This window comes from Toxorhynchites rutilus, chromosome 1, assembly GCF_029784135.1.
Source record: "Toxorhynchites rutilus septentrionalis strain SRP chromosome 1, ASM2978413v1, whole genome shotgun sequence".
Lineage (NCBI taxonomy): Eukaryota > Metazoa > Arthropoda > Insecta > Diptera > Culicidae > Toxorhynchites > Toxorhynchites rutilus.
In genome coordinates this window covers 43,702,159-43,730,006 of record NC_073744.1, presented here as the reverse complement: position 1 = coordinate 43,730,006, position 27,848 = coordinate 43,702,159, and the positions used below count along the sequence as shown (strand labels likewise).

Below are 27,848 nucleotides of genomic sequence, written 5' to 3'. Positions count from 1 at the left end.
ACAAACAACCGAAACACCTCGAAAATAAAGAAAGTTGCACCGCCATTGCGAAATGGTGAAATTGAGATAACGAGCAAAATTCTTATCGACTCGAATTGCTCAATAGAGCCCGATGTTTCGATGTTCAGTATGTGTAGTATACGTAGGTATTATACTGAAGTGAAAGGAACAAGTTAAAAAAATCATTCTCATTGCATCGCTTCAAAAATGACAAGCCCTGGTTGTCAGTACGCAAGGATTGCTCAGTTAGGATGTGGATTATATTTCAGAGTCAACGGAAGCAGAAACATACCGCGAACACAGTGGAACAGAAATTCCCACCAACAGTCGTTCTAGAAATCCTGCACATACGTATTTAGTCATCATAAACGTCAGCCGTCAGCTGTGAAAAAATGGAAGTGTGCGCTATCTAACGGCAAAACTAATAACTACTTTGATCAAAATCAATGAAGTGGAGTGTTTGATGCTGTCAGAAGTAAGTTGTTTGAGGGAGGTTATTTTTAATTTATTCACATTTTCCGGTTACTTATTCCAATAATATTAAAGCTGAACAGCTTAACAAGTTCATTGCATCGGGAATGGAAATATCATCCGTTGAAACTGATATGGGATTACCGTAAGTCTACAGCACTTGTTTTTTTTAAACATAAAATCAAACTCCATCGATCCACAGGGATTACTGCCGGTTATGTTTGGCGGAGAATGTCCAAATGGTTGTTCCGAAAGAACCCAAAGTGTTCCAGCAACTTTCTACGAAGCTCAAGGATTGTTTGCTTCTCTGGGTAAGTATTGTGTTTTTGTCTATTTATCTTTTTAGCCTGCGTTTATGACAGATTTTGCAAAGGTACTGTCACCTGCAGGGATGCCAGGTGAATTTTTCAAATGTCTTCACATGGTACGAAAAAATATCTTCAAATGTCTTTACAATCATACCGAAGGAACTGAAATTCATAAATTACTTTTGAATAAAATTAGATAGCTATATTCTTATTGGCATTGTAATACAGCGAAATTAATTAAATTTGCCTTGAGGTTTTGAAGATGAATACTATAAAATCCCGAGACAAAAATCTCCGTTGATTACTAAAGATGGCCGTACACTGTTTGTCCGTAGGTGCCCTGCTCCAATATTTGACACTTTTTGACAGATAAAGTTTGGTTTGAAATTTGTACAAACACTATTTTGTTTGCTACTCTTCAATTATCAACAGTGGCAAACAATGTCAAACATCGAACATGGAAAAAATTCGACTGGAATATTTAAGGTAACCTAACCATGTACCGACAGGTTTAACGAACAGACCGAAAAATAATTTTAGGCATCCAATTATTGAATATTTGCTTGTCGTGTTTTGTGTCGAATATATTTGGTCAGTACACGTTGATCAAATTTTATCTGTCAACAAAGTCAGATATTTGACAACGGTCAAACAGTGTATGAGCACTCTAAGAACAAAAGTAAACAAGTGACACTGTTAAAAAGCGAGCGAATTACACTAAGACAAAAGGCCTACTTCTTTTGACGATATTTTCTAATAGTTAAAATTTTATGGGAATAATATCTCTCAAACATACTCAAACATATCATACTGAAATGACTCCAAATATTTCATGTCTTCTCCAAATCAATATATTCACAATAAGTCAAATGTCTTCAAAAAGAAGACATGTCTTCAAACCTGGCATCTCTGGTCACCTGTTGGATACTGTGTGACATCAAACTCCATCAGGAAATCCTCCATTATTCCATTCACTGTCTGGAATCCTATCACTTGTCTTACCAGTTTGGCTGTTAGACTCTCACTGCGGAGCTGTGTGCAATTTCTTACTACACATCGGCATATGCAGTATATAATGCAAGGTGACATACAGTAGTTATGTCGTGTCCCACACAGATACGTATTGGACTTGACACTAGGTACTAGCAGCTATGAGTATTGCAATCATTTTAATCTATTCATTGAACTAGCCAGTGTTGATCAACAAAAAATGACACGCTGAAACTTTTTCAAAGAAAAAGAAATAACAGATTTAAATTAGGTAAAATTTGAAGAAGTAAGTGTAGAGTTATGTAGTAAGGCAACATGGGTAATCAGTCACCGGTAAAGTTGATTTGATGGTAAGTGTGACTGCTATGCCCTCCTTTCTTATACCATCTTATAGGGAAACGGTACGGCATAATCCATGAAATGAAATGGATGAAATTTTCAATTGAAAGCTTGAAGCATCCTTCCACTTGCGAAATCAAAAGCTTTTGCCCTTCAATTTGAAAGGAAACAACAGCAGGAATGTACGAAACGAAAGAATCAAAATTTCAGTATGCATAGAGAATATACCTATATCACTTTACACCGAAATAATACAAAAAAATCAATCAATGACTCTGGCTGAAGTAAAAGAAACGATAAAAAAATCATTTTCATTTCTCAATTCCTAAAATGGCAAGCCCCAGTTGTCATTGAGAAAGGATTGCTCAGTTAGTGGCGTGGCTTAAGTATCATAGTTCAATCATCCACTTGTCCATTTTTATTTGTTTCGTTTTTAAAAACATAATTCTAGTAGATAAAACTTATCAATATCTAAACCGTAAACCGTGAACATAGTGGAACGGAGGTTACCCAAATACATTTTCAATACAATTTTTGCATATAAAATTCTCACCTTCAACAGTGGTTCTAGGAACCCTGCACGTACCCATGTATTTTGACATCATAAACGTCAGCCGTCAACTGTCAAAAATGGGAGTTTGCGCTACCTGACGGCAAAACTTGTAATTACTTTGATCAAAATCATTGAAGTGAAGTGTTTGATGCTGTCAGAAGTAATTTGTTTGCTGAGTTTCTTTTAATGCACTCGCAATTTCTGGTGACTAATTCCAGTAATATTAAAGCTGAACAGTGTAACAAGGTTCTTGCAACGGTAATGGAAGTATCATCCGTTGAATCTGATGTGGGATTACCGTAAGTCTGCAGCACTTGTTTTTGAATCGTAAATTGAAATTCCATCGATCCACAGGGATTACTGCCGGTTATGTTTGGCGGAGAATGTCCAAATGGTTGTTCCGAAAGAACCCAAAGTATTCCAGCAGCTTTCTACGAAGCTTAAGGATTGTTTGCATCTCTGGGTATGTATTGTTGTTTTTGTCTATTTATCTTTTCCGCCTCCGTTTCTGACAGCTTCTGCAAAGGTACTGTCACCTGGTGGAGACATATAAGACTTGACACTAGATACTAGCAGCTATGAGTATTGCAATCATTTCAATACGAATTCATAAACCTAATTTTGTACACTCGAGCTATTGATTTGGGGTGAATCAATCTTGTTGATGATTGCAAATTAACGTATTGTTTTTAATCTTGTCATTCGACTGAGTGGAGTAAATACTCAGAAAAAAACAACAACATAAATTTGAGTTCGGAAAGTTTGAATAAGCTAAGTGTACAGAAATCCGCTCAAATGTTTTTCTTTTGCTTACTACCACAATTGGCTCCAATTAAAAATTGTATGTAAAAAATAGTACTTGGAGTTTCCGGATTTTCCGCTTCATTTCAATATTTTTTATTGTGATTAGAAACTACCCAGCATTAACATTGTGTCAACATTCCGAACTGCTCATTTGTCAATGTTGTCATTTTATCAATTTAATACAACATTTGTCAAACGATTTGTACTTTTTATTTTTATTATATTACTAGCCGACCCGGCAAGCGTTGTTCTGCCATATAAATTAAATCTAGTAACAATATTTTGGTCGTTAAATGAACAATAACTAATGCAATAATGTAAGTGTGTATGACCGTTTTGACAATTTGTAGCAAAGTAGAAAATTAAAATAAAGAAAATTATTCCTCAAAGCTTTTGAAATACCTCTACCTTTGCGTACATGTCGACCATAAATTATTGATACAGCTCACTACATCGGATAATGACGTTGTCCTTATCACGTCAAATTTGCTTGTTTGTTTCGTCTCCTCTAACCACATGTTCATAAAGGTATTAACGCTCATAAATGAAATTTCTTATGACTCCCATGGTCACACATATTCTAGAACTTGTCACTCAAAATACATTCAAGGCGTGTTTCTTGGCATAGGTATAGGAAATTTCTCGTCATTGTGCAGTCATCTACCATAATTCCAGCTAAGTCTTCAAGAACATGCGCACTGGATCTGACACGTGCTCTCCAGTTGATTCTTCGTCAGAATTGATGACAATAGCGTGATTGTGATTCTGCAATTCGAATATGTGTGATTTGAAGAATTTCAATAATTCATTCTGCTCATTCAAGAGAGCTTCCAGCTCAATGGCGATGCGCCTGGCTTTAGACGAATTGAAGTTACCCAGCAAACATTAAATCGTATAATTTTGCACGTGCTAAGTCTTACAAGAAATCAGAATAAATCATAATCGCATATAATATCAATCAAAGTATGTATCGTGTATATTTGAAATCGCATAAAATGTAAAAACTCGATTTTATATATCACTATCAAATTAAGTCGCAATTCGGCATAATAAACATCAGTTTTATGATGTACATTGTCATAAAATATATTTAGTCCGCATCATATGCGTATATTACGCTAATGCAGCTTGTGTGTCGTATAAGCGTATAATTTAAATCGAATCAGTACTGCAGTAAATTGTGTTGCATACTGAAGAAAATCATGAAACAGTAAATCATATCAGATCCTAATAAAGAACATATTACATCATATTGAAATGTCAATGAAATGCTTCAACAATGACGAATGATTTACAAAAATGGACTTCTGAATATCAGCACTCGAAATTGCTGATGTTCGATGAAAATAACAACGGCAAACATCCCTTCTAATGAAACATGCAGCAAAACGAAGTGAACTACGCCATTGAACGCCAATATTAGATATATACCACATCGAATTTGGCACATTGCATCGCATCGCTTTGCAAGATTGCCAGATTGATTTATTATATTCATTATAATAGTAATCAGAATTTAGTTTGATATGATTGGGAAAACAAATTATATAGTGAAAATTGTAATAAAAATAATTTAAAATTGGGATAGTTTCATTGATATTCATTTATTATTATTATTCCAGTTTAATGATATTATATATTTGGTTTCTATTATAGGAAAATCAAAGATCCTTTTCTCAAATAATAAAATCGGCAATCAGGAATGACTGATCATACTGCATAGAATGTATTAGGTTATATCATATCGAATCATATGTATGAGTTTTAACCGCTGTTGAATTAAATTTCAAATAGCCGTGCGAGATAGCTGATGGATGATAATCCAGACGACTGGAGTTCGAACCCACATCGGATCAGTTTTCACCAAACATCAATCTGTGCCATTTTGAACATTTATGTTCCACTCACAACACAAGTAAATTAAATAATTATTATTTCTACAAATATAAATACTCATATATAAAAATGGCGATTCGTGAGGCTATAATAAAAATTTAACGAAAATATTTCGCGCCATTTGTTTTTATTTCTATATCTGTAATATATCGTATATGAGTATGGCAAAAGTCGTATTAGGTGCGTTGACAATTCATGAATATATTCATATTAGATCGCAATTCAATTTCAACATAATCGCTATTATAGCCGATCAAAGTCGCATATTCAGTCGCCGTTTGACATAGCTGTCAACCAAAGCGTCATATCGTTAGTTGAATGTCTGTCATTTTACAATATAGATCGTTTTAGCATCGCACAACGTGTTAATTTTGTTAAATTATACTATAAAAATGATGAAAAACCGGCAAATGTTTTTCGAGCATTACGGGCGGATTTTGGTCGTCATGGACGGCCTACAGAGCACACAATCGCTAATGTAGTGCGTAAATTCGAACAAACAGGATCCGTAGCGGATATTGTGAAACCTGTGCATCATCGTAAAGTGCGTTCGGCCGAAAATATTGCTGCTGTTGCTGCGGATGAGGATGGAGGATGACCCGAATGTTTCGATTCCACGGCGTGCTCAGCAATTGGGCTTGTCAAACATATCATTGTGGCGAATTTTGCATTTGGACTTGCACCTACATCCATATAAAGTCCAACTGGTACAAAAATTAGAGCGTGGTGACCATGGAATGCGTCGGGCATACGTCGATTGGGCAAACGAACAACAGCAGCAAAATGCTGAATTTTAGCATCAAATTTTCTCCAACGATGAGGCACATTTCGAGCTCGGTGGCTATGTGAACACCCAAAATTTACGTATATGGGGCTCAGAAAATCCACACGTGATTCTTGAGAGGCCATTGCATTCGCCAAAAGTCACTGTTTGGTGCGCATTATGGTCTGGTGGAGTCATCGGGCCGCATTTCTTTGAAAATGAGGACGGCGAGACGGTAACTGTGAATGGTGAGCGTTATGGCCGCATGTTAACCGATTTTTTTGCCACACATTGAAGATATGGATACGGATGACATGTGGTTTCAGCAGAACGGCGCCACGTGCCACACAACACGACCGAACATGGTCATATTGCGAACGAAATTTGAGGGACGCATAATTTCGCGTTTCGGTGATGCCAATTGGCCGTCCAGATCATGCGATTTGAACCCGCTAGACTTTTTTTTGTGGGGTTATGCGAAAGACCGTGTATATGCCAACTCTACGCAAATTCAAACATTTGAAAGACAACATTCGTGAAGTTATGACCGAGATACCGCCCCATATGTGCCGAAAAGTCATCGAAAATTACCTGTTCCGGATCAAGGTGTGCGAGGAAGCCCTAGGTGGACATTTGAATGATGTTATATTTCACACATAATGGCATAAACCAAACTTTAATTTGAAATAAAAGTTTCATCGAAATTCGAATTCTAAGTGTGTTTTATTTCAATTTACTTTCGGAATTTAAAGTTGGAAAACCCTGTATATATACGCTTGTTATGCGATTTAATGTTTGCTGGGTACTGTGTGAATGTTTAAGAGACGACTGAAATCTCATAGATTCAAGTCTCTTTGATTTCAAAACCTAACCTAACCTGTGTGAAGGCGCATGTGTAAATGAAATTTCGATTAAAGGGACGTAAAGCCATCTAGCATTTGACAACGTAAATAAATTCGTTCCATTTGAAAAACAAACGACGGTTAAATTATTTAAATATTTTCTATACAAAAATACTGAAATGGGGATAAAAATCTGGGAATATATATATTTTTGGAGCCAAATTTAAGAAAAACATTGCAAAAAAATATTCGATTTTTTTTCCTGGATAAGGTCACCCTTATCGGTATTACATATATAGTAATCGGTACTCTAGCGATATCATATATAGTTTACGACCTATTCTCATACCTGCCATGTTTTTTTGGGCATAATTTCATAAAAATCGATCGTGCCATTTCGGAGGAGTTCGACCACGTTTTTGGCGCAAGAATTTGTTTGTATTATGAGTATATTTTGGGAAAATTCTTCGCGTGAATTATATTGAGCAAACGAATTAACTGGCTTCATCAGTTTTATATTATTTGGATAACATTAGATTCTACGGAAGAAGACTTCTATAACGCTACCCGAAAAAAAATCCTGCATCCCGAATAACATTCATAGTTAGTGAGTTTCAATTGTTATAAAGTTTGGTTTGATGGTAATATTTTTGTCATTATACAATCTTGGATTTCATTTCGGTGGTACCGTTTTGTCTCATATTCCGAACAGTCTCAAATTTCGAAAACTTCATTTTTAAATATTAATTTACTGAACTTTTATTTTATAAATGATTGAATGATGATATCCCTGACATTCTTTGTGACATACGCTTCATTATAACACCATTTACAACTATCGATATTGTCTATAACTTACAATACAAAGCATTTGTAAAAAAGTGACGGTAAAAACCAGCGATAAAATGTTTGCGCTAGCAAATTCTTAATTTGGAACAAGTTTCGAAGCACAAAATCCAAATTTTTGGGAATATAGTATTTTTTCCAATAAAGGATAGCTAATTAATTTGATATGTCGATCATCTGAATCGGTCTAGTAACTCAAATGTTATGATTCTTTTTAAAATTGCATTTTTGCTGTTCGGAATTTGAGACAAGTGTAATCAAACATATTTTTACTTTTTCACCATGAATATGTATTTGTAAATCAATTTTCTGGTGGACAAATGAAAGAAAGGGATCTATTGTATCCAAAAATCAGAGTAATGAGATACTGCTTAATGGTTAACAAAGCTTAAGTGTTCGGAATATGAGACAAAACGGTATGATTATTATCTGCTAGTGACTACCGTGAGACAAATCGGGGTTTAGGGTAGGGCGTTTTATCAGGAGAGTATTTCGATTAGAAGATTATTCCAATTTGTGGGAATTTTTCAATAATATGCATATCTTAACACTTTACCAACCGGCCGTCGATTATTCGACTTTTGCTCCACCGCGCTTATGGACCGGTTGTCGATTAATCGACTTTCGATCTTTCTGTTAGATTTGGTTAGGTTAGGCTGACAAGTAGCAAGCAAGCATTTCGTATTCTTTATTCAGATAATCGGTGCTTTCCTCAAAACTTTAGCTTTAGCAAACACTTAGTAGTGTTTCGGACGATCTGCGGCTGAATGGGCGGTGAAAAGGGCATAGTATGTTCGAACCGATACCGGTCGGTAAAGTGTTAATCTAGGTAATGATAGAATGTTTTTTTGAACAATCACAATATGAGGGTATTTATCTATTTTGTCAACAAATGAAATAATACACATATTGCTTAGAAACATCTTTTTACAACGCGACACATTAAAGTCAAACACATCGAATTTTTCAGTGACTGTATGAAAAAAGGTAACACTTTGGGAGCGGTGACTATGTTGAAAAATAAACATGATTTTGAAGGTTAAGATTTGTACTTCAATTTGTTTTTAACCTAATCTTGTCTACAAGCATGTGACATTTTTCTAGTTTCAGTGAAATTGGTATAATTTGTTTTATTAATAGTATTGTCTATCGTTAGCTACAACTTTTCCGCATTATCATGTATATCGTGATAGACACGACGTATGTCATTTGGCATAAAAAAAATTTCGAGATCCCCGATTTCCTTTATTCCCCCCTTGGGTGATTTTTCGATTTCCAAAAAAACTAAAGCTTTGACCGCTTTGCACCACTCTCCCTTAAGTCCGATTGAGCAGATATTTGGCATAGGGTGTTTTTTCCAGGTAGTGAACATTTTTTAAGACGTAACTTTTTGATATTAGAGATGACCATTTTTATTGACACCCTAGTATACACACACTTATCTTCACTTTGCGCTCTTCTCAACAGAAGCTCTTTCTATTAATATTTTCGGTCTAGATTAGCTGTCATCCTTGATGGAAATAGTTCCACAGCTCAATCCGAAACGAAGACATGTGATGATGCAAAACAAGGAAGAACAAGCTATGTTCATTGCTTCGTATCTAGAACGATACTGAAAGTTTGCCTCAGTGGGATCCAATATTTACGCTCTGAGCAAATATTCCCCTTATTCCTCTTATTATTCCTCTTATTATTCTTCATATTATTTTCATTGTTTACGTAGACTTTAGATCATTTCCCTTGGTTGATCGCCAAAAAAATTCTCATTATTGACGTCATGGGTAGGAAACTCACAAGTGAGCAGAACAAATATATGTGAGAACGGAAATGCTTCTAGTTGTCATCAATTTAAACCATTTACACACCAGGGGATTGATAAAAAACAAATCTTAGGGAATTTCCGATTCGTTTGGTATGTAAATCTTCAAAATCCGTTCGCAGAAAAATAGTTATTAACGTTACTTTTTTTTTCATAAAAACGTGACCTGTTTCCGATTTGGCCCCCTAATGAAAGACGTAGTTCTACGTCGAAAAAGTACATGAATAAATTCGGATCTGTTTACTGCTGAGTGCTAAACGGACCTAATAAAATAAACAGATAGGATGAATAAAGATTTTACTGGCTGTCCAATGCAGCCTTGAGATATTCCAGAACCAATCTGAGAACGTTGGGAATGTCATTGAAAAGAACCTCAATCCATCCAAATAAAATGGTCACTCAGTTTTCGATCACCAAGGAACATTCGCAATTCAATGAAACCGAAAACGAAATAGATTTTTCTTATAATTTGGCTAAAAAAAAATGGAGAACAATACTAATCGGCATATCGATATTTGTTTTCAGATCACTGTTTCCGAACTCTCCGAGTCGGTAATATGCAAGAAATGCTACGAAACACTGGAACGGCTTCATCAATTCCGGCTTCGTTGCCACCGCTATAACAACTATCTTGCCTTGCGAAAATCGCTCGATCCAGACCGGAAACATCCTCTTAGATATGGCGAAAACTGGTATTGGTACTCGTGCCAAGGTAACAATGCGAAATGCGTTTACTGGGGTTGCAGTGTGGTCTGTTGTCCGGCTTATATTATAGCTCACCCCAGTGGGAAGGTTTCTACGGGCGACGTCCAGCATCAACATAAGCAGAAGCTTGAAGATGTTAAGAATGTGTACTGTAATGGGGAGTACGTTTACGATGGATACAGATTTAGTTTCGATTTGATGAACCCCAACCGAACGTTGGCGTTCAGTTGTAGAAGCTTGAATGACCCCTTTCGGAAATGTACTGCCACATTGACCACGAACGATAAGAGTGAGGTAATGAGTTCCACGGATCATAACCATCCGAGAGAGCTGATTATAGAGTCTGCGGCTAAATGTGGAAAAACTGGGGACAAACAAACTATTACATTGATTCGTGGCAAGCAGCGTGAGTTGGCTTTATGTCAGGGTTTCTGGTATGAAACGAGTGGCGGACAAGACAGTGTTTTCCATTGGGAATGTATCCGATACGATTGTGCTTGTTTCATCACAATGAAGAACGGGGTACTTGAGTACTACGGGAAGCATGGCCACGGAGCGGTGTGGTTGAAATGGGGCGCTGATGCGAGCAAAGCTACTGACGCCAAGTCTGCCATGTTGATGAAAATTATAAACCCATCAAGACCTCCTCTATCATCACTGTACTCGGGATCAACTCCTGTTACTCAAGTTACTCAACCGCAAGCCTCTAATTCCGCTATTAGGCCAATCTCCGCGAGAACCTCTACTGAGTTACAGCAAGTGTTTCGTACGGATGTTACTCATGCAGGAAGTAATGTTTCGATCGCCGCTGTTACTGCACCAACAATGCTTCCTAAAGATGAAATTGAGGCTGAACAAACTACATTATCCAGCCCCAATGCTCTTCCACCATTTGTCACAAGAATCAAAACCGAGCCTCAAGATTCTTCGATAGGAACCCAAAGCATAGTTCCAATAGCACCACATAGTACGACGAGAATCATTCAACAACCTTACAACATGGTGAGACCACCAGCACCTCTGGGCGCTGGAATGGTGAATAAAAGGCTAAGAACCGTGCGGAAGGTTGTAACCATAAGGCCAACTCACCCTACCCTACCAACTATTGTTGTGAGACAACCAATCGATGTGGAAGCCTCAGACCCAAGCGCAAAGAGTCCTCGCGTTTATCATCCTCGACAAAAGTTGCAAAAGTCCGCCACGCCTTCCAGTGCGGCGGTGCCCAAAATTTTGCACGTTATGTCTCTCAGTAAAACCTCTAATCAACCGAAAGCGAAAGCGATGATCTCCCACCCTGCGGTAACCAAACCGATAATTACTAGAGCAAAACGCGTCGATGGCCCCGAGCCACTATTACTGACTGCAATCAAGGCGGAACCCGGCCAGAGTGATGAAGATGCTGAGGCCGAAACCATCACTGATGATCTGTCATCGCCAGTATCTACCGCAGGCCGCGATACTATCACCAGAGACGAGAGTTCGACCGGAGTCACAAAGCATACCGATAATTCGTTTAAAGCCACATCATCGATCGAATCTGAAACAGCTTCGACGTCTTCGCAGAATACGATTTCAGCCGAGGAAGTAGATGACGTAAGTGGTAAATTTTAAAAATTATTGCACTTTTTTCACTGATTTATCCCACAGGATGTTTTATGCGATCTACAAGATGATGGTGATATACCACCAATTGTTCCCATCGATGATGATTTAAAGGGTACAGGGAAATCTCCAATCAAAACAGCTGCAAAGAATAAACCGCAGTCTTCACTGAAGAAAAATGATCCGCAGGATTCAGCGAATAGATCGGCAATGTTGAAGAAAATTGTTAATCTACACAGAAATGCAACACCCTCCCCATCGCATGTTACTCGTGGCATGAATAATGACGGGAATGAGAGTGTTGTAAAAACATATAGCCGTCAGTCGTTTGGTCCTGAGAGTAACGCATCGAATAAAATGTTATTAAACAGTGGTAATAAAAGAAAAGAAAGAGATTCTCAAGTAAGTTTGTTTGTATTTCCTAACGAAATCTTGTTATGAACACACTAAAATTGAGGCGTTTTTCAGATTCAAAGTCAGCCAGTGAAAAAGCTTAAAGCAGATTTGGGTTCTCCGAATGCAATCGACCCTGACGTGGTGAAACTTCCTTCACATGCCATTGGAAGTGTAGAACAACAGGAGGACGAGTCTGCCGCTGAAATGAGTACAAATGACCTATCCGAGTCATGCCCTATGGAAGATCCAATAGCAGTTCCAACCGAACCGTACGAAAATGTCCATTCTGTCGTCGAGAATCCGATCAAAACAGCTGAATCGTTGGAACCAACGCAGTCAACTAGCTCAAATGCGAAACTACTCCCAGCGGACCGGAATCCCAAGGAGAATAATAACCGTTTTGCGGAGAAAGTGACAAGTTCGAAGACGGTACAGGTCGTTAAACTGCAGAAATCCGAACAGATGCTAAACTTCGAGGGTCACTTGTACAAAATCAATTGGTGTAATCGACGGTTCAGCTATTGGGAGTGCATGTTGAGGCAGCAGGTTCATTGTATGGCCATTCTGGAGACCCAGGACAACGACTCACGCTCGTGGATCAAGTATGGCTCGCACAATCATAAGGTACCCAAGCCGATCGTGAACGACGATAGCGGTGGGAAGTATCAGATGTTCAACGCATCGAGCGGAATAGCCCAAGTCAAGCGGCCCCCACAGCAAACTTTGTCGATCGAAGACATCGTAGAGCAGGAGGGTAAAATGATGTCGCTGAGAAGACGGAAGCTTGCTAATTTTTCCATCTACAGAGACAACACAAAGTTGACTCTTATGTTTGGGAATTTTACGTACCAAATTGTTTGGCTTTCTGACCCAGGATTTATGTAAGTTTTAATGTTTTTAGAGGGGTTTTCAGTATTTTTTCTGTCCCGAACTGCCCTTGATTGCATGAATGATCCGCGGGTTGCATAATAACTCTATAGGCCTTTCCCAAAGGTGTTAGTGAGTGGTAGGTGCTTGTTTTTTTTTACTTTGGTTATGGTTTTTAAACTATCTGACCACTGATGATTTTCCTGTTGGGTTATACCTATGAAATAACCGCAAGGTTGACGCAGGACTATCGTTGGCTTAGTAATCATGTCAGTGTATTGATTAACCCATTTTAGGCCAAGCGTTCGAAAAATCGAACAGCAACTTTGATAATTTTTCATGGCTTTGGAAAGTTTCTATATGGTAAGGTTTTGGCATCAAATGATAGCTCAGTTTATTAGCTATCACTTACCATCGATTTCATTCAATTTTGTACAGCTTTATTGGACAAAAAATTCGATTTAAAGCAATTATGTGCGGAGGGTATAGGTTATGTACATAACCTTACAAAAAAAACCTAATAAAATGTAAAAATATGCAACTTTTCTAAAGTATTACTTTGATAAAAGAACACACATTGTGATTTACAGATTTTTCAAAATAACGATTCAATAATAGTTATCTCAATAATATTTTTCCCAACTCATCATTTTTATTCGTATAGAACGAGTCTGAATGAGATTCATTTTGGCATTCCTACGTAGCGTGTAGTACTGCTTTCTCATGTTTAATCTAACGCAAAAAGATGCAAAAGCCTGCGTCATCGGCTAGCTTCACAATAAATAAATAACACTGTTTATTTTCCTCCTACCAAAGCACGGTGAATTTTACGTGGATACCACCAACATCGTCAAATTCATAATAACTATGCCAATCAATGGTACTAAAGCTAAGATTATGATTCAAGATTGAACCTATAAATTTAACCATTTGCGGTCGTATTGAATTTCGACATGTGTGTCGTACATGTCGCAATTTTTTAACGCAAGTGATATATAACTTTGTGAGATTATGAAAGATGAAAAAGATTCCTTCTTTTTTTTTGTAAACTTCTGATAAGTATTTACTAAACAATGTTTTTATGTTTAAAAAAATTGGCTATAATTCTCCTTCGCATCACAAAATCACGAAAAAAAAATTGTTTGGCGTCTTTCGACTTTTATCTTCTTATTTTAACATACAGAACAATGCACAGTGCACCAATACATGGAGTTTTTCATTAACCCTTTCCTCAAGTATGACAACTTTTGTTTATACTGAGTACCGTTATCTATTATTCGTAGTGGCACCGTTTTGTTTTGTGAATAAGTGAATTAGACTATAAAATTGGTTTAGAAAAAGTGTGAACTGGTACATTGTTGCATAAATTATAATATTAGTATACTTCTTTGCTGTGGTGGCTGGAAATAGACGAACGACAAAAGGGTTGATACAGATTTCGATACAGATTTTTTGAGGAAAAACACAGATAAAACGATTTTTTTAGACCAAAAACACAGATTTTATTATGGCAACCCTGGCCCTGACTACGATCGTCGAGTCTATGGTTAGATCAAAAGGAGGTTCTCCAATTTCAGCGCAGACAGAGGCAGCTGACGTGGAAGGCAGGAGTCCGGAGACAGTTCGCAGTGCCTTGTTATAGATGGATGTCAAAGTTTTTGGGAGCTTGTCTCCAGCGAAATCCGTCAGTTCATGGCGGCTGCTGATGATAGCTTGGGCCAACCGTAGCCGGATCTTTCTATTATTGCTCCGGTGCGGATTGGAAATAGTTTTCAACAGATTTAACCAGCACAGCTCTTCTTAACTTCCTCGAAATTGCGGAGGGACCTAAGTTTGTGGTCAAACAATACTCCGAGGGTCTTTAGCGTTTTTCGGCGAGGGATTTTGTTTTTGTATAGATGGACCCTTGAGTTGGGATCCTGATGTCTGTAGCTGCATATCACCATATGGCCGCTTTTCTGCGCTGACATGCACTGGCATGGGTAGCTGCCTGTATTCTAATGCGTGGAATCCTATGGATGTCATCATCTGTCATCAGAAAAATGTCATCCGCGTAGACAAACACAAAGACTCCCCCAGGCAGAACCTGAAACAGGCTATTCATGGCGAAGAGAAAGAGGGTGACGGCGAGAACAGAACCTTGCGGTACTCCTGATTCCTCGTGGAAAACTCGGGGGCTGATGTTACCAATTTTGACCTCAAAGGTTCGGCGTGTGGCGAAGTTCTGGATGGAGTGCAGTAATTTACTGTCTACGCCCCAATCTGTTAGAATTTTCAGCCCTAACAGGATCCATGTTCTGTTGTATGCCTTTTCCATGTCCAGTGCTACCACCTCCTCATGTGCTGACGGCTTGTCCTGTTGACCTCGGCTATCGCGGCTTCGGCATGCTGTGTCTCTAACCCTCGGAGAATTCGTGTGTACTGTGTACTGTAGGTCGTTTTATTTATTTATTTTGGCTTAACGTCTTTACAACATGGCCTGATTCACATTTTTTCTCCAATTAACTCGGTTCGTGGCTATCTCCCTCCAATTCCGCGGGCACCCCATGCTCACCATGTCATGCTCCACTTGGTCTAACCACCTTGCTCGTTGTGCTCCTCGTCGTCTCGTACCAGCCGGATTCCCGATAAACACCATTTTTGCAGGATAGTTGTCCGACATTCTTGCAACATGTCCTGCCCAGCGTATACTTCCAGCTTCCAGCTTCCAGTGGTCCCCATGGCTTAGTGGTAAGCGTTGCGCTTGCCAAGATGGGGGCTTCAGAAATTCTATCGTCATAGATCGTTTTTCTGGCTTGCACTGGTAAAGGGGAACTATCTAGGATGTGGTGGGATGAGCATTGGGCATTGCCAGTCCCCAAGAAAAGTCACAAAAACCCGGAAACAGTTCCTCTAAGCGGATTGACACCGCTATAAGCGTCTTTGCCCAGTCCTGGTGGTACTCGGGACGTAAAGCAGCAGTATCACGATGGTCCTCCTGCGAGATAGTGGGGTTGGTCGCAGGCCTTGCAAGCCGCACCACTAAAACACCAAGCAACGAACGATACACAACAAGATTTGAACCGGGCTGATCAACACAGACCCAGGCGACGAAAACGGACTGGGAAACGGGTTCCACCCTAATATACCCACCAGGTTGAGACTAGCTGCTGAAATATCAATGACTGTGTTGCTGGTATCTCTACGGAAAGTATCAGCGTCGTCATTTAAGACCGAGAGCTTCAGCACCTCCAAGAGGTCAGCGATGATATTCCCCCATCTGTAGAAGTGGGAGGAGTGTCGAACCACCATAGAAACATTTCTTGCCCCCTAAAACCTTTACATACTAAATTTGGTTCCATTTGCTTGATTAATTCTCACGTTATGCAGAAATTTGTGTTTCTTTTGTTTTAAACTTTGCAGACGATCCTGCATTAAGATAGTTACGCTGGGTGAATTCCAAACGAAGCGATATTCGAGAAACTCACACTCCGTTACATAGAATACATGTGTGATACAGAAAAATAGATTTTCATTAATGATTTTTATTTTCAAAGCGCGTTATTCCACCTGAGAATCTATTGCCATTTTCACTTCACCCAACAAAACATGAAGCAAAGCGAAATTCAACTGGGCTAATAGCGATGTCATTATAGAACATAGAGAAATTATGTTTTTTTTTCGAACTTCCTCTCAACGTTTTTCAAAGATTTCATAATTTTAACAATTACATAACATTGATCTACGGGCAGAGACGAATACAACAAAATAATGACGGCTCAAATCGGACCATTCCTTCCTCGGGTTTTGCGCTTACATTTGGACTTTCTTCAGAGTTGTCCGAAAATTTTCCGGTTTTCTCTCCGCTATATTGATCTACGGGAAGAGACGAATACAACAAAATAAAGACGGCTCAAATCGAACCATTTCTTCCTCGTGGTTTGCGCTCACATTTAGCCTTTCATTTTGGCAGACTTATCTCACTTCTTAACTAGGCGAACCTAGCCAGAATTTTCACCTGCCCCCGGGCTTCTGAATGCCAAAGGGGGACTAGGCTCTGCGGAATGCACGTATCTGCATGCTCGTGCTGTTTCAGTCCTGACCGAGAAATTGTCGGACAATCGCGCAGGTGCTAAGGATGACCGACTTTTGGATTCCGGCCAATTCCTTCTCCATATTCAACACCTTTAGCGCTTCCAGAAGTGTCTTCGGGACACTTCTAAAGGAACACCTTTAGCGCTTCCAGAAGTGTCTTCGGGACAATTCCAGTTCCAGAGAGAACGACTGGAACAATTCTTGGGACCTCCCTTAGCCCCCACAGTTCCTTGAGCTCCACGGCCAATGGTCGGTACTTGCAGATTTTGCGACCGTGGGTCTCCTCCAGATTCTGGTTCAGTGGAATAGCGACATCGATGATGGTGACTTTGCGGTCGCTCTTGTCGTAAACCATTATATCTGGCCGGTTGTGGTGGATCGAGAGGTCGGTCAGAACAGTGCGATCCCAGTACAGCTTGAAACGGTCATTTTCCAGGACAGGTGCAGGCAGGTACCGGTAGTTTGGTACGTTGTCTTCCAGTAGAGCACATTGGAGCGCCAGTTGTCGATGAACAATACGGGCCACGTTGTTGTGGCGCTCGGTGTAGGCTGCGTTGGCCAAAACGGGACAGCCTCCCATAATGTGCTCTGTTTTCACCTGGTTGATGGCACATCCGGCAAATGTCATCAACGTCTTGATGCCAGACGTACCGCCTGCAGTTTCTCGTCGGCATTAGCCTGTCCTGGATGGCTATCATGTCGGCTTCTACTACTGAAGAGAGTTCACCACGCGTTAGCCACAGATTAGATGCGGCCTTGTCGACGTGTGGCCGATCCAGTTGATGGGGGTGGGCACCATGCACTGCCTTCTGCTTCCAAGCTGCAATCTTCTCCTCCACTGTCTGCAGATTGCAGTTGAGTTGGTACTCCGCTTGCGCCAAGTGCAGAGCGCTGTATCCTCTGTCGTTTTTTTTATTTGGCAGACTTATCTCACTTCTTAACTAGGCGAACCTAGCCAGAATTTTCACCTGCCCCCGGGCTTCTGAATGCCAAAGGGGGACTATGCTCTGCGGAATGCACGTATCTGCATGCTCGTGCTGTTTTAGTCCTGACCGAGGAATTGTCGGACAATCGCGCAGGTGCTAAGGATGACCGACTTTTGGATTCCGGCCAATTCCTTCTCGATGTTCAACACCTTTAGCGCTTCCAGAAGTGTCTTCGGGATAATTCCAGTTCCAGAGAGAACGACTGGAACAATTCTTGGGACCTCCCTTAGCCCCCACAGTTCCTTGAGCTCCACGGCCAATGGTCGGTACTTGCAGATTTTGCGACCGTGGGTCTCCTCCAGATTCTGGTTCAGTGGAATAGCGACATCGATGATGGTGACTTTGCGGTCGCTCTTGTCGTAAACCATTATATCTGGGCGGTTGTGGTGGATCGAGAGGTCGGTCAGAACAGTGCGATCCCAGTACAGCTTGAAACGGTCATTTTCCAGGACAGGTGCAGGCAGGTACCGGTAGTTTGGTACGTTGTCTTCCAGTAGAGCACATTGGAGCGCCAGTTGTCGATGAACAATACGGGCCACGTTGTTGTGGCGCTCGGTGTAGGCTGCGTTGGCCAAAACGGGACAGCCTCCCATAATGTGCTCTATGTTTTCACCTGGTTGATGGCACATCCGGCAAATGTCATCAACGTCTTGATGCCAGACGTACCGCCTGCAGTTTCTCGTCGGCATTATCCTGTCCTGGATGGCTATCATGTCGGCTTCTACTACTGAAGAGAGTTCACCACGCGTTAGCCACAGATTCGATGCGGCCTTGTCGACGTGTGGCCGGTCCAGTTGATGGGGGTGGGCACCATGCACTGCCTTCTGCTTCCAAGCTGCAATCTTCTCCTCCACTGTCTGCAGATTGCAGTTGAGTTGGTACTCCGCTTGCGCCAAGTGCAGAGCGCTGTATCCTCTGTCGGCGGCGCAGACAGCCCGGTATAGCGCGTTTTGGTTGGCGCGTTCTGCGAAGTACTCGCGCAGTTGTCGTACCTGGGCAACACACAGTGCAGAAATGTCGACGATTCCAAGTCCCCCTTCTTTGCGTGGTAGTGAAACTCTCTCCAGTGCCGATTGAGGATGGTGCATTCCGGCCTCTTTGAATGCTTTCCTCATCCTCCTCTCAAGGTCCTCTAGGTTAGTTTTGCTCCATTTGACTACACCAAAACTGAAGGTCAGCAGGGGAACCGCGAATGTGTTGATCGCGCGTACCTTGTTCCCCGCGTTGAGGAAAGTCCTCAGGACACAGTTCACTCGACTCAAGAACTTGTCTCGCAGCTCCGTCTTGATGTCGGAGTGGCGAATCCCGGTGAGCTGTCGGAATCCAAGATATTTATAGGATTCGCCACGAACCATGTCTCTTATAAACTCGCCGTCATAGACCTCGTAGCCTCCGGATTCGGTAAGTTGTCCTTTCAGCAGGTGGACACAGCGACACTTGTCGAGGCCGAACTCCATACAGATGTCCCTGCTTATGTCTTCGACAACCCGGATAGCTACACCTAGACGCTGACGTGAATCAGCGTAGACCTTGAGATCGTCCATGTAAAAGGTATGGGTCACTTCTTCGTGGGCGCCGTCGCCATACCTTATTTTATAGCCATGACCGTTTCTATTGAGCGTCCTACTGAGGGGGTTCAGTGCCAGACAAAACCAAAGCGGGCTGAAAGAGTCGCCTTGGAATATCCCCCTCTTTATCTGCAGCGTTCTAGACTGCAACACATTTTCCCCATCACTGAGGTGCAGAGACGTACTCCACTGCCTCATCGCATGCTGCAGGAACCTAACGACGACGGGATCAATTTTGTAGAGCTCCAATACCCGGACGAGAAACGAGTGAGGTATGGAGTCATAAGCCTTCCTGTAATCGATGTAGGCCATACTTAGGTTCCGCTGGTTATATACCGCCTGGCCGACTATGGCTGCGTCGATGATGGCCTGGTCTTTGCAGCCATGCGTATTTTTCCTGCATCCTTTCTGCTCTTCTGCGATGATGTGATGCTGTTCGCAGTGAGCAGAAACTTTGGCGGTAATTATGCTGCTCAGTATTTTGTACAGACTCGATAGGCACGTTATCGGTCTGTACTTTGATGGGTTCAATGTGTTGCTGTCTTTCGGGAGGAGGAAGGTGACGCCACGGGTGGCGAATTCAGGAAGGTTGTGTGGGTCACGTAGCACCTTGTTGAAGCACTCAGCTATCTTTGGATGTGCGACGGTCAGCTTCTTGTGCCAAAAGTTCTGGACACCATCGGGGCCCGGTGCTGCCCAGTTCCTCAGGTACCGCGAGGCTTCGCGGACATCGTTCTCTCCGACGATGATAGCTGGCATCTCTCCAATTTCACCACAACTCTCCTCCTCCCGTCTTAACCACATTTGCCCGTCGCGATGTTCTACTGGGGTCTCCCAAATACCAGCCCAGAAGTTCGTCACATCGCTAATATCTGGCAAACCTTCGCGGTAGTCGGGCTTCTCGTCGCTAATGTGATCGTAGAACGCTTTTTCGTTATCTCTGAACATCCGATTTTGTTCCTGGCGCTTTGCAGAGTCAGAGTAACGTTTCAGCCGTTTAGTTAGGACGCTCAATTGCTGTACCAGTGTGTCGAGTTTTTCCGTCAGCTGGTGAGCTCCCAGCTGGCGAAGTTCAGTAGGCCGCACGATCACAGCAACTTGGCGACATAATTTCGCCGATCTGCTGCCTCTTTTGTACGCCATCAGTCTTCCAATTGCGGCGCGCTTGTTTAGGATCCGTTGCTCCAATCTCCTTCGCCATGGAGGCTCACGCCTTTCACGGAGATGTTGGAGCAGTCCGCCTCTTGGCCTAATACGGTATCCTAAACTTTTGGCGGTCGCCACAGCAGCACAGTAAACTTTCAGTTGCAGCTCCTCCATGTTCTCAGCATCAACCAAGTGCAGCGGAAGAACGTGCTCGTTCATGAGCTTTACTGCACTTGTCAGCCTGCGGGAATGCTGCAACTTCGGGATCCTGGGGCGCGACAAAGGGTCCGTGTCGCGGAACTGTGAGATCGCCTCGTCGTAATGGAAGACCAGATCGCGTAGTAGTTGTTGATCTGGCTGTGGATCTTCCGGCTCAGGGGGTTGTTGTACTGTGGCCTCCACTGGTGCTGATTCGCGTGCCCCACTCGCGAATGAATTGCTCAGCCGTACTGAACTTCGTCTCGACACATCGCTTGCTCTGCTTGTTCTGGAGCTTAGTTCTCTCTGCACCTGCTGCTTGATCTCGTCGACTTGCGTTTGGGAGAGCATATTGTTGCGTACAATCGCTCTACGCCTCGCGTTCATCGCGTTTTGGTCAAGCCTCCCGACGAACTCTGGATACGCTTCCTCGAACATTGCGAGTATTCGAGGGCGACCGCTCATGTCCGTCTCCAAAGCAGTGCAGATGTAATAGGCGCGGATCACGAATTCATTCATTTCATGTGTCCACATGATCCGTCGCCTAGTAGTACCCACAAGTGTGGACGACTGTCGTCTGACAGTCGCAACACGCCTCGTAGGCGCAGCGTTTCGTTGGTGATGTCGATGGCTGCTGTTTCCGTGTGGCGGTAGCTCTTCGGGTTGAACCCGGCTGGTGGTCCGCTCTTGCACATCGCCCTCCAGCCGCTGGCCGCTCGCTCTTACGCCCGTTCCAGGACCAGCTCCAGTTCGGGGACCCTCCTCGGGCGATCGCATTCTGAGTATTCTTCGTGAACGTAGCTCCATTTTCTGGGTGTATCTCCTTTGCCCGGGAGACAGCGGGTTGGCAAGGCCTCCATGACCCGGGAGGCCTTCCCCGGGAGAGATATAGCGCTCTGACTCGCTCGCACCACCTCACTTAGCCACTTTCGACACCCGTTCTCGGAGCCAAGACCAGGTGTGTGTTTCCAGTTCACGCCCGATCTAAAAATGTCGTCATATGATCTTCGTGGAGGCGTGAGATAGGAACATTTGAGACCAACAGGTAGGCTCCTACCCTAGTGTTGATCCCCATTTGAGAACCAACGTTTTTTTTAAGACTTATCTCACTTCTTAACTAGGCGAACCTAGCCAGAATTTTCACCTGCCCCCGGGCTTCTGAATGCCAAAGGGGGACTAGGCTCTGCGGAATGCACGTATCTGCATGCTCGTGCTGTTTTAGTCCTGACCGAGGAATTGTCGGACAATCGCGCAGGTGCTAAGGATGACCGACTTTTGGATGCCGGCCAATTCCTTCTCGATGTTCAACACCTTTAGCGCTTCCAGAAGTGTCTTCGGGATAATTCCAGTTCCAGAGAGAACGACTGGAACAATTTTTGGGACCTCCCTTAGCCCCCACAGTTCCTTGAGCTCCACGGCCAATGGTCGGTACTTGCAGATTTTGCGACCGTGGGTCTCCTCCAGATTCTGGTTCAGTGGAATAGCGACATCGATGATGGTGACTTTGCGGTCGCTCTTGTCGTAAACCATTATATCTGGGCGGTTGTGGTGGATCGAGAGGTCGGTCAGAACAGTGCGATCCCAGTACAGCTTGAAACGGTCATTTTCCAGGACAGGTGCAGGCAGGTACCGGTAGTTTGGTACGTTGTCTTCCAGTAGAGCACATTGGAGCGCCAGTTGTCGATGAACAATACGGGCCACGTTGTTGTGGCGCTCGGTGTAGGCTGCGTTGGCCAAAACGGGACAGCCTCCCATAATGTGCTCTATGTTTTCACCTGGTTGATGGCACATCCGGCAAATGTCATCAACGTCTTGATGCCAGACGTACCGCCTGCAGTTTCTCGTCGGCATTATCCTGTCCTGGATGGCTATCATGTCGGCTTCTACTACTGAAGAGAGTTCACCACGCGTTAGCCACAGATTAGATGCGGCCTTGTCGACGTGTGGCCGGTCCAGTTGATGGGGGTGGGCACCATGCACTGCCTTCTGCTTCCAAGCTGCAATCTTCTCCTCCACTGTCTGCAGATTGCAATTGAGTTGGTACTCCGCTTGCGCCAAGTGCAGAGCGCTGTATCCTCTGTCGGCGGCGCAGACAGCCCGGTATAGCGCGTTTTGGTTGGCGCGTTCTGCGAAGTACTCGCGCAGTTGTCGTACCTGGGCAACACACAGTGCAGAAATGTCGACGATTCCAAGTCCCCCTTCTTTGCGTGGTAGTGAAACTCTCTCCAGTGCCGATTGAGGATGGTGCATTCCGGCCTCTTTGAATGCTTTCCTCATCCTCCTCTCAAGGTCCTCTAGGTTAGTTTTGCTCCATTTGACTACACCAAAACTGAAGGTCAGCAGGGGAACCGCGAATGTGTTGATCGCGCGTACCTTGTTCCCCGCGTTGAGGAAAGTCCTCAGGACACAGTTCACTCGACTCAAGAACTTGTCTCGCAGCTCCGTCTTGATGTCGGAGTGGCGAATCCCGGTGAGCTGTCGGAATCCAAGATATTTATAGGATTCGCCACGAACCATGTCTCTTATAAACTCGCCGTCATAGACCTCGTAGCCTCCGGATTCGGTAAGTTGTCCTTTCAGCAGGTGGACACAGCGACACTTGTCGAGGCCGAACTCCATACAGATGTCCCTGCTTATGTCTTCGACAACCCGGATAGCTACACCTAGACGCTGACGTGAATCAGCGTAGACCTTGAGATCGTCCATGTAAAAGGTATGGGTCACTTCTTCGTGGGCGCCGTCGCCATACCTTATTTTATAGCCATGACCGTTTCTATTGAGCGTCCTACTGAGGGGGTTCAGTGCCAGACAAAACCAAAGCGGGCTGAAAGAGTCGCCTTGGAATATCCCCCTCTTTATCTGCAGCGTTCTAGACTGCAACACATTTTCCCCATCACTGAGGTGCAGAGACGTACTCCACTGCCTCATCGCATGCTGCAGGAACCTAACGACGACGGGATCAATTTTGTAGAGCTCCAATACCCGGACGAGAAACGAGTGAGGTATGGAGTCATAAGCCTTCCTGTAATCGATGTAGGCCATACTTAGGTTCCGCTGGTTATATACCGCCTGGCCGACTATGGCTGCGTCGATGATGGCCTGGTCTTTGCAGCCATGCGTATTTTTCCTGCATCCTTTCTGCTCTTCTGCGATGATGTGATGCTGTTCGCAGTGAGCAGAAACTTTGGCGGTAATTATGCTGCTCAGTATTTTGTACAGACTCGATAGGCACGTTATCGGTCTGTACTTTGATGGGTTCAATGTGTTGCTGTCTTTCGGGAGGAGGAAGGTGACGCCACGGGTGGCGAATTCAGGAAGGTTGTGTGGGTCACGTAGCACCTTGTTGAAGCACTCAGCTATCTTTGGATGTGCGACGGTCAGCTTCTTGTGCCAAAAGTTCTGGACACCATCGGGGCCCGGTGCTGCCCAGTTCCTCAGGTACCGCGAGGCTTCGCGGACATCGTTCTCTCCGACGATGATAGCTGGCATCTCTCCAATTTCACCACAACTCTCCTCCTCCCGTCTTAACCACATTTGCCCGTCGCGATGTTCTACTGGGGTCTCCCAAATACCAGCCCAGAAGTTCGTCACATCGCTAATATCTGGCAAACCTTCGCGGTAGTCGGGCTTCTCGTCGCTAATGTGGTCGTAGAACGCTTAAATTTTTAATTTCTTTCTGGAATTTCGCTTTTTATTTTTAATTTCTTTTTTATTTATATTTTTATTTTTATTTTTATTTTTACATGCGAATGCGACAGGATAGCAGTGGGTACAGCCTCTATGCAATCATGAGCAGCGAAGATCGATTCTTTAGTTTCCCACAATATTAGTATAATCCTACCTCAAAAATCTTTCCAGATGGAAGTGCACCAGCTGTAGTGCTATGCTCGAGACGGACGAAAAATTCACCATCGCTAGAGAAACCGGCGATCCACATAACCACGCCCTAAATCCAACTGTTATCGATTTGGACAACGAAGATAGTGGGGTTAAGGCAACCGGTGGCAACGAAAACAAGACGACCAGCGTGGTTGATATTCCGGAACGCACGGAGCCACCGCCTGTTGCTGTTGAAGATGAAAACAAAGTTGATTCTTCGAAGGACAATGAAGAGGAAAGTGACGCTTTGGTCGATCAGCAAGAAATAGTTCAAGCACCCATAGTGGGAACAGATGAACTATCAGATGAAGAGGAAGTGGTGCTTGATCCTTTAAGTGGAGAGTTTCTCACAAAGGGAGAAATGAAGAGGAAAGAAAATCGGGCTAAGCTAGATGATGCTGGAAATGAAGATGACGAAGACGACGTTATACTGGATCCTTTAACAGGACAGTTTAGGAGGAAGGGTGATCCAAAACTTCTTGAAATGACTCCTGCTGAACAAGATCAAGAGCAGGAGGAAGAATACGATCAAAATACTGATGAAAGTAAACAAACTGTGGATACGGAAGATCTACCGAATGAAGACTTCGAGGAGTTATTGAGAGGAGACTCTGGAGGACACTCTGGCGGAAAGATCACTAAAATGGTTCGAAATTCTCTGGCCGCGTTGAAGTTGGAATTATCTATCCATAATAAACTAAAAGATGAAGATTGTGACCGTAATTTCGAAGTATTACCTCATACGGACGGCACTTGTCTGATCCGTTATAATGAATTTACATACCAGCTAGACGCAGCACAGAGTGGCTTCTCTGTTTGGAAATGTTGGCTTTCGCCGCAGTATGCTTGCAGAGGCAAGATCCATCTCAATGCAGACTGTAAGGAAACCACCGTTAGTGGAGTCAACCATTGTCACGCATCGACCATCAAAGACATGTTCGTAAATTTACCCGAGCGAGAGGAGGGAGATATCCTGGATGGAGATCTCGGTACCAACCGAAAATACACGTTCTTCAAGCGACCGAATAATTTGTATTACCTACAATTGGAAGATGGTTTCATCTACAGTTGTTTAACCATGTCCAAAACTACGGTCAGCAGCTGGCGATGTGCCTCGAGAAAGAATCATAACTGCAAGGCAATTGTGACCATGGAAGGGGAGTTTAATTCGTTAACGAGAAATCGCTTCAGTCACAGCCATGATCCGCCATCTACACTTGATGATTTGGAAGGCGAAAAGAAGGATGCACCCTCCGAATCTAACGTAGATTCAACACATTCGAAGAAGAAGAAAATGAAATCCAAAGTCGAAGAGAAAAAGAAGCGGAAACGACAAACATTGTAAGCACTAAAATACAAAATTATATATATATATATATATATATATATATATATATATATATATATATATATATATATATATATATATATATATATATATATATATATATATATATATAATATAATATATATATATATATATATATATATATATATATATAATATAATATAATAATATATAAGAAATATGTATTCAGAAATGTTTTGTAGTGTATGATCCGAAATTCCGGTTGATATTCGGGTTATAGAAGTTGGAACAAATTGCGCTACTGAAAACTATGATCATAACGTTGAACATAAACTGTCGCTCGATTTGTATCGTCGTTCCTGATTACAAATTAGGATATTAACCATAAATATCGTAACCTTACATAGAAAACGGGTGAAAACCGGTACCTCGAATGGCTTCAATGGCTTAGGAAAGAGATTGAGCCGTTGATAACCAACCGTGGCAAAAATTTTCATATCAACGCGTTGCATTTCCTTCCACCAAGTGAGTAAAATTACCTCCAACGACCGAAAGATTTCCCCCGGCAGCGAAATTGAAAATATCTAAGACAAGAAACAATTTTGATTCAAACAAAAATGATTCAGGGGACAAATGAGCTGAATTTTGTACCTATCGATCAATGTTTTGTTGTTTTTGTTTCAAGATAATCGGCCTGATTCTACGCGGCGTATGAGGTGAGATGACAATTGGATATTAGTTTCTCACATCACCATCACGCAGTTCACCTCATTCTATTCTTATGGCGGGTTTACATTAGGGAGATCTATAGCTATAGATGGATTTATTCACGTGAAAATATGTGTAAACGGGTGAGAATAAATATGATACACTTATTCGAGGTATATATAACTTGAATAAATTCAGCATATGTAAACGCTTGTGAATTTCTCACTGGTGAGAAATCACTAAAGTTGGATGCATTTATTCACTTCAGGTGAATAAATTCACCTAAGATATGGATATATTCATTATAGAAGTTCAAGTTAGTGTAAACGGTTGATGCGATTTCTATAAATCTCATCATATTTCTTCACATGAATATATCACTAGTCTAAACCCACCCTTATACTTATGACAGACATACAGCTGTACTTGCGTTGTACTTCGAAAATTGTATGTCTGTCACCATGTACAGCGCTAGAACCATGCAAGCAACTCGGTACAATCGCTGTACCTGTTTTACCGCTGTACATGGCTACAGTTGTACTGTGCGCAGTGCCATAGACGGTTAGTGGTGGGTAGCATGAACAAGCAGAATCAAATCACTTGATAAACGTTCTTTTCATTGACTTTCTCTTAAGTTAATAACTCAGATTGGAAACTTGTTTGTTGTGTTTGATAGTTTAGACACTAAATAAAAACCTTTTTCATTGAAATATGTGGTGGAAATTGGAAAAATATCTGATTGTCAGTTTGACATACGGTACAATGTACAACCAAAGTAT

General features: G+C 42.3%; 2 protein-coding genes across 3 annotated transcripts; one reads left to right on the top strand and one right to left on the bottom strand.

Moving 5' to 3' along the window:
* Positions 1–442: 442 nt before the first annotated feature.
* On the top strand, positions 443–26,403 carry LOC129778813 (uncharacterized). Of its 2 annotated transcripts, XM_055785937.1 has the most exons (7): positions 443–475; positions 547–616; positions 674–782; positions 10,157–11,929; positions 11,984–12,340; positions 12,407–13,215; positions 25,032–26,403. In XM_055785937.1, the coding sequence occupies exons 2-7, from the start codon at positions 579–581 to the stop codon at positions 26,395–26,397; spliced, it is 4,452 nt and encodes a 1,483-aa protein (XP_055641912.1). In that variant the 5' UTR covers positions 443–475; positions 547–578; the 3' UTR covers positions 26,398–26,403. The 2 variants fall into 2 exon arrangements, with proteins under 2 accessions (XP_055641912.1, XP_055641905.1); XM_055785930.1 differs by lacking the exons at positions 443–475; positions 547–616; positions 674–782 and adding exons at positions 2,793–2,960; positions 3,016–3,124.
* LOC129778826 (uncharacterized) lies at positions 17,267–17,860 on the bottom strand. The gene is made up of 2 exons (XM_055785950.1): positions 17,412–17,860; positions 17,267–17,365 (listed from the first exon to the last, which is right to left on the bottom strand). Exons 1-2 carry the CDS (start codon positions 17,853–17,855, stop codon positions 17,273–17,275), a joined length of 537 nt encoding a protein of 178 aa, XP_055641925.1. The 5' UTR covers positions 17,856–17,860; the 3' UTR covers positions 17,267–17,272.
* Positions 26,404–27,848: the final 1,445 nt, after the last annotated feature.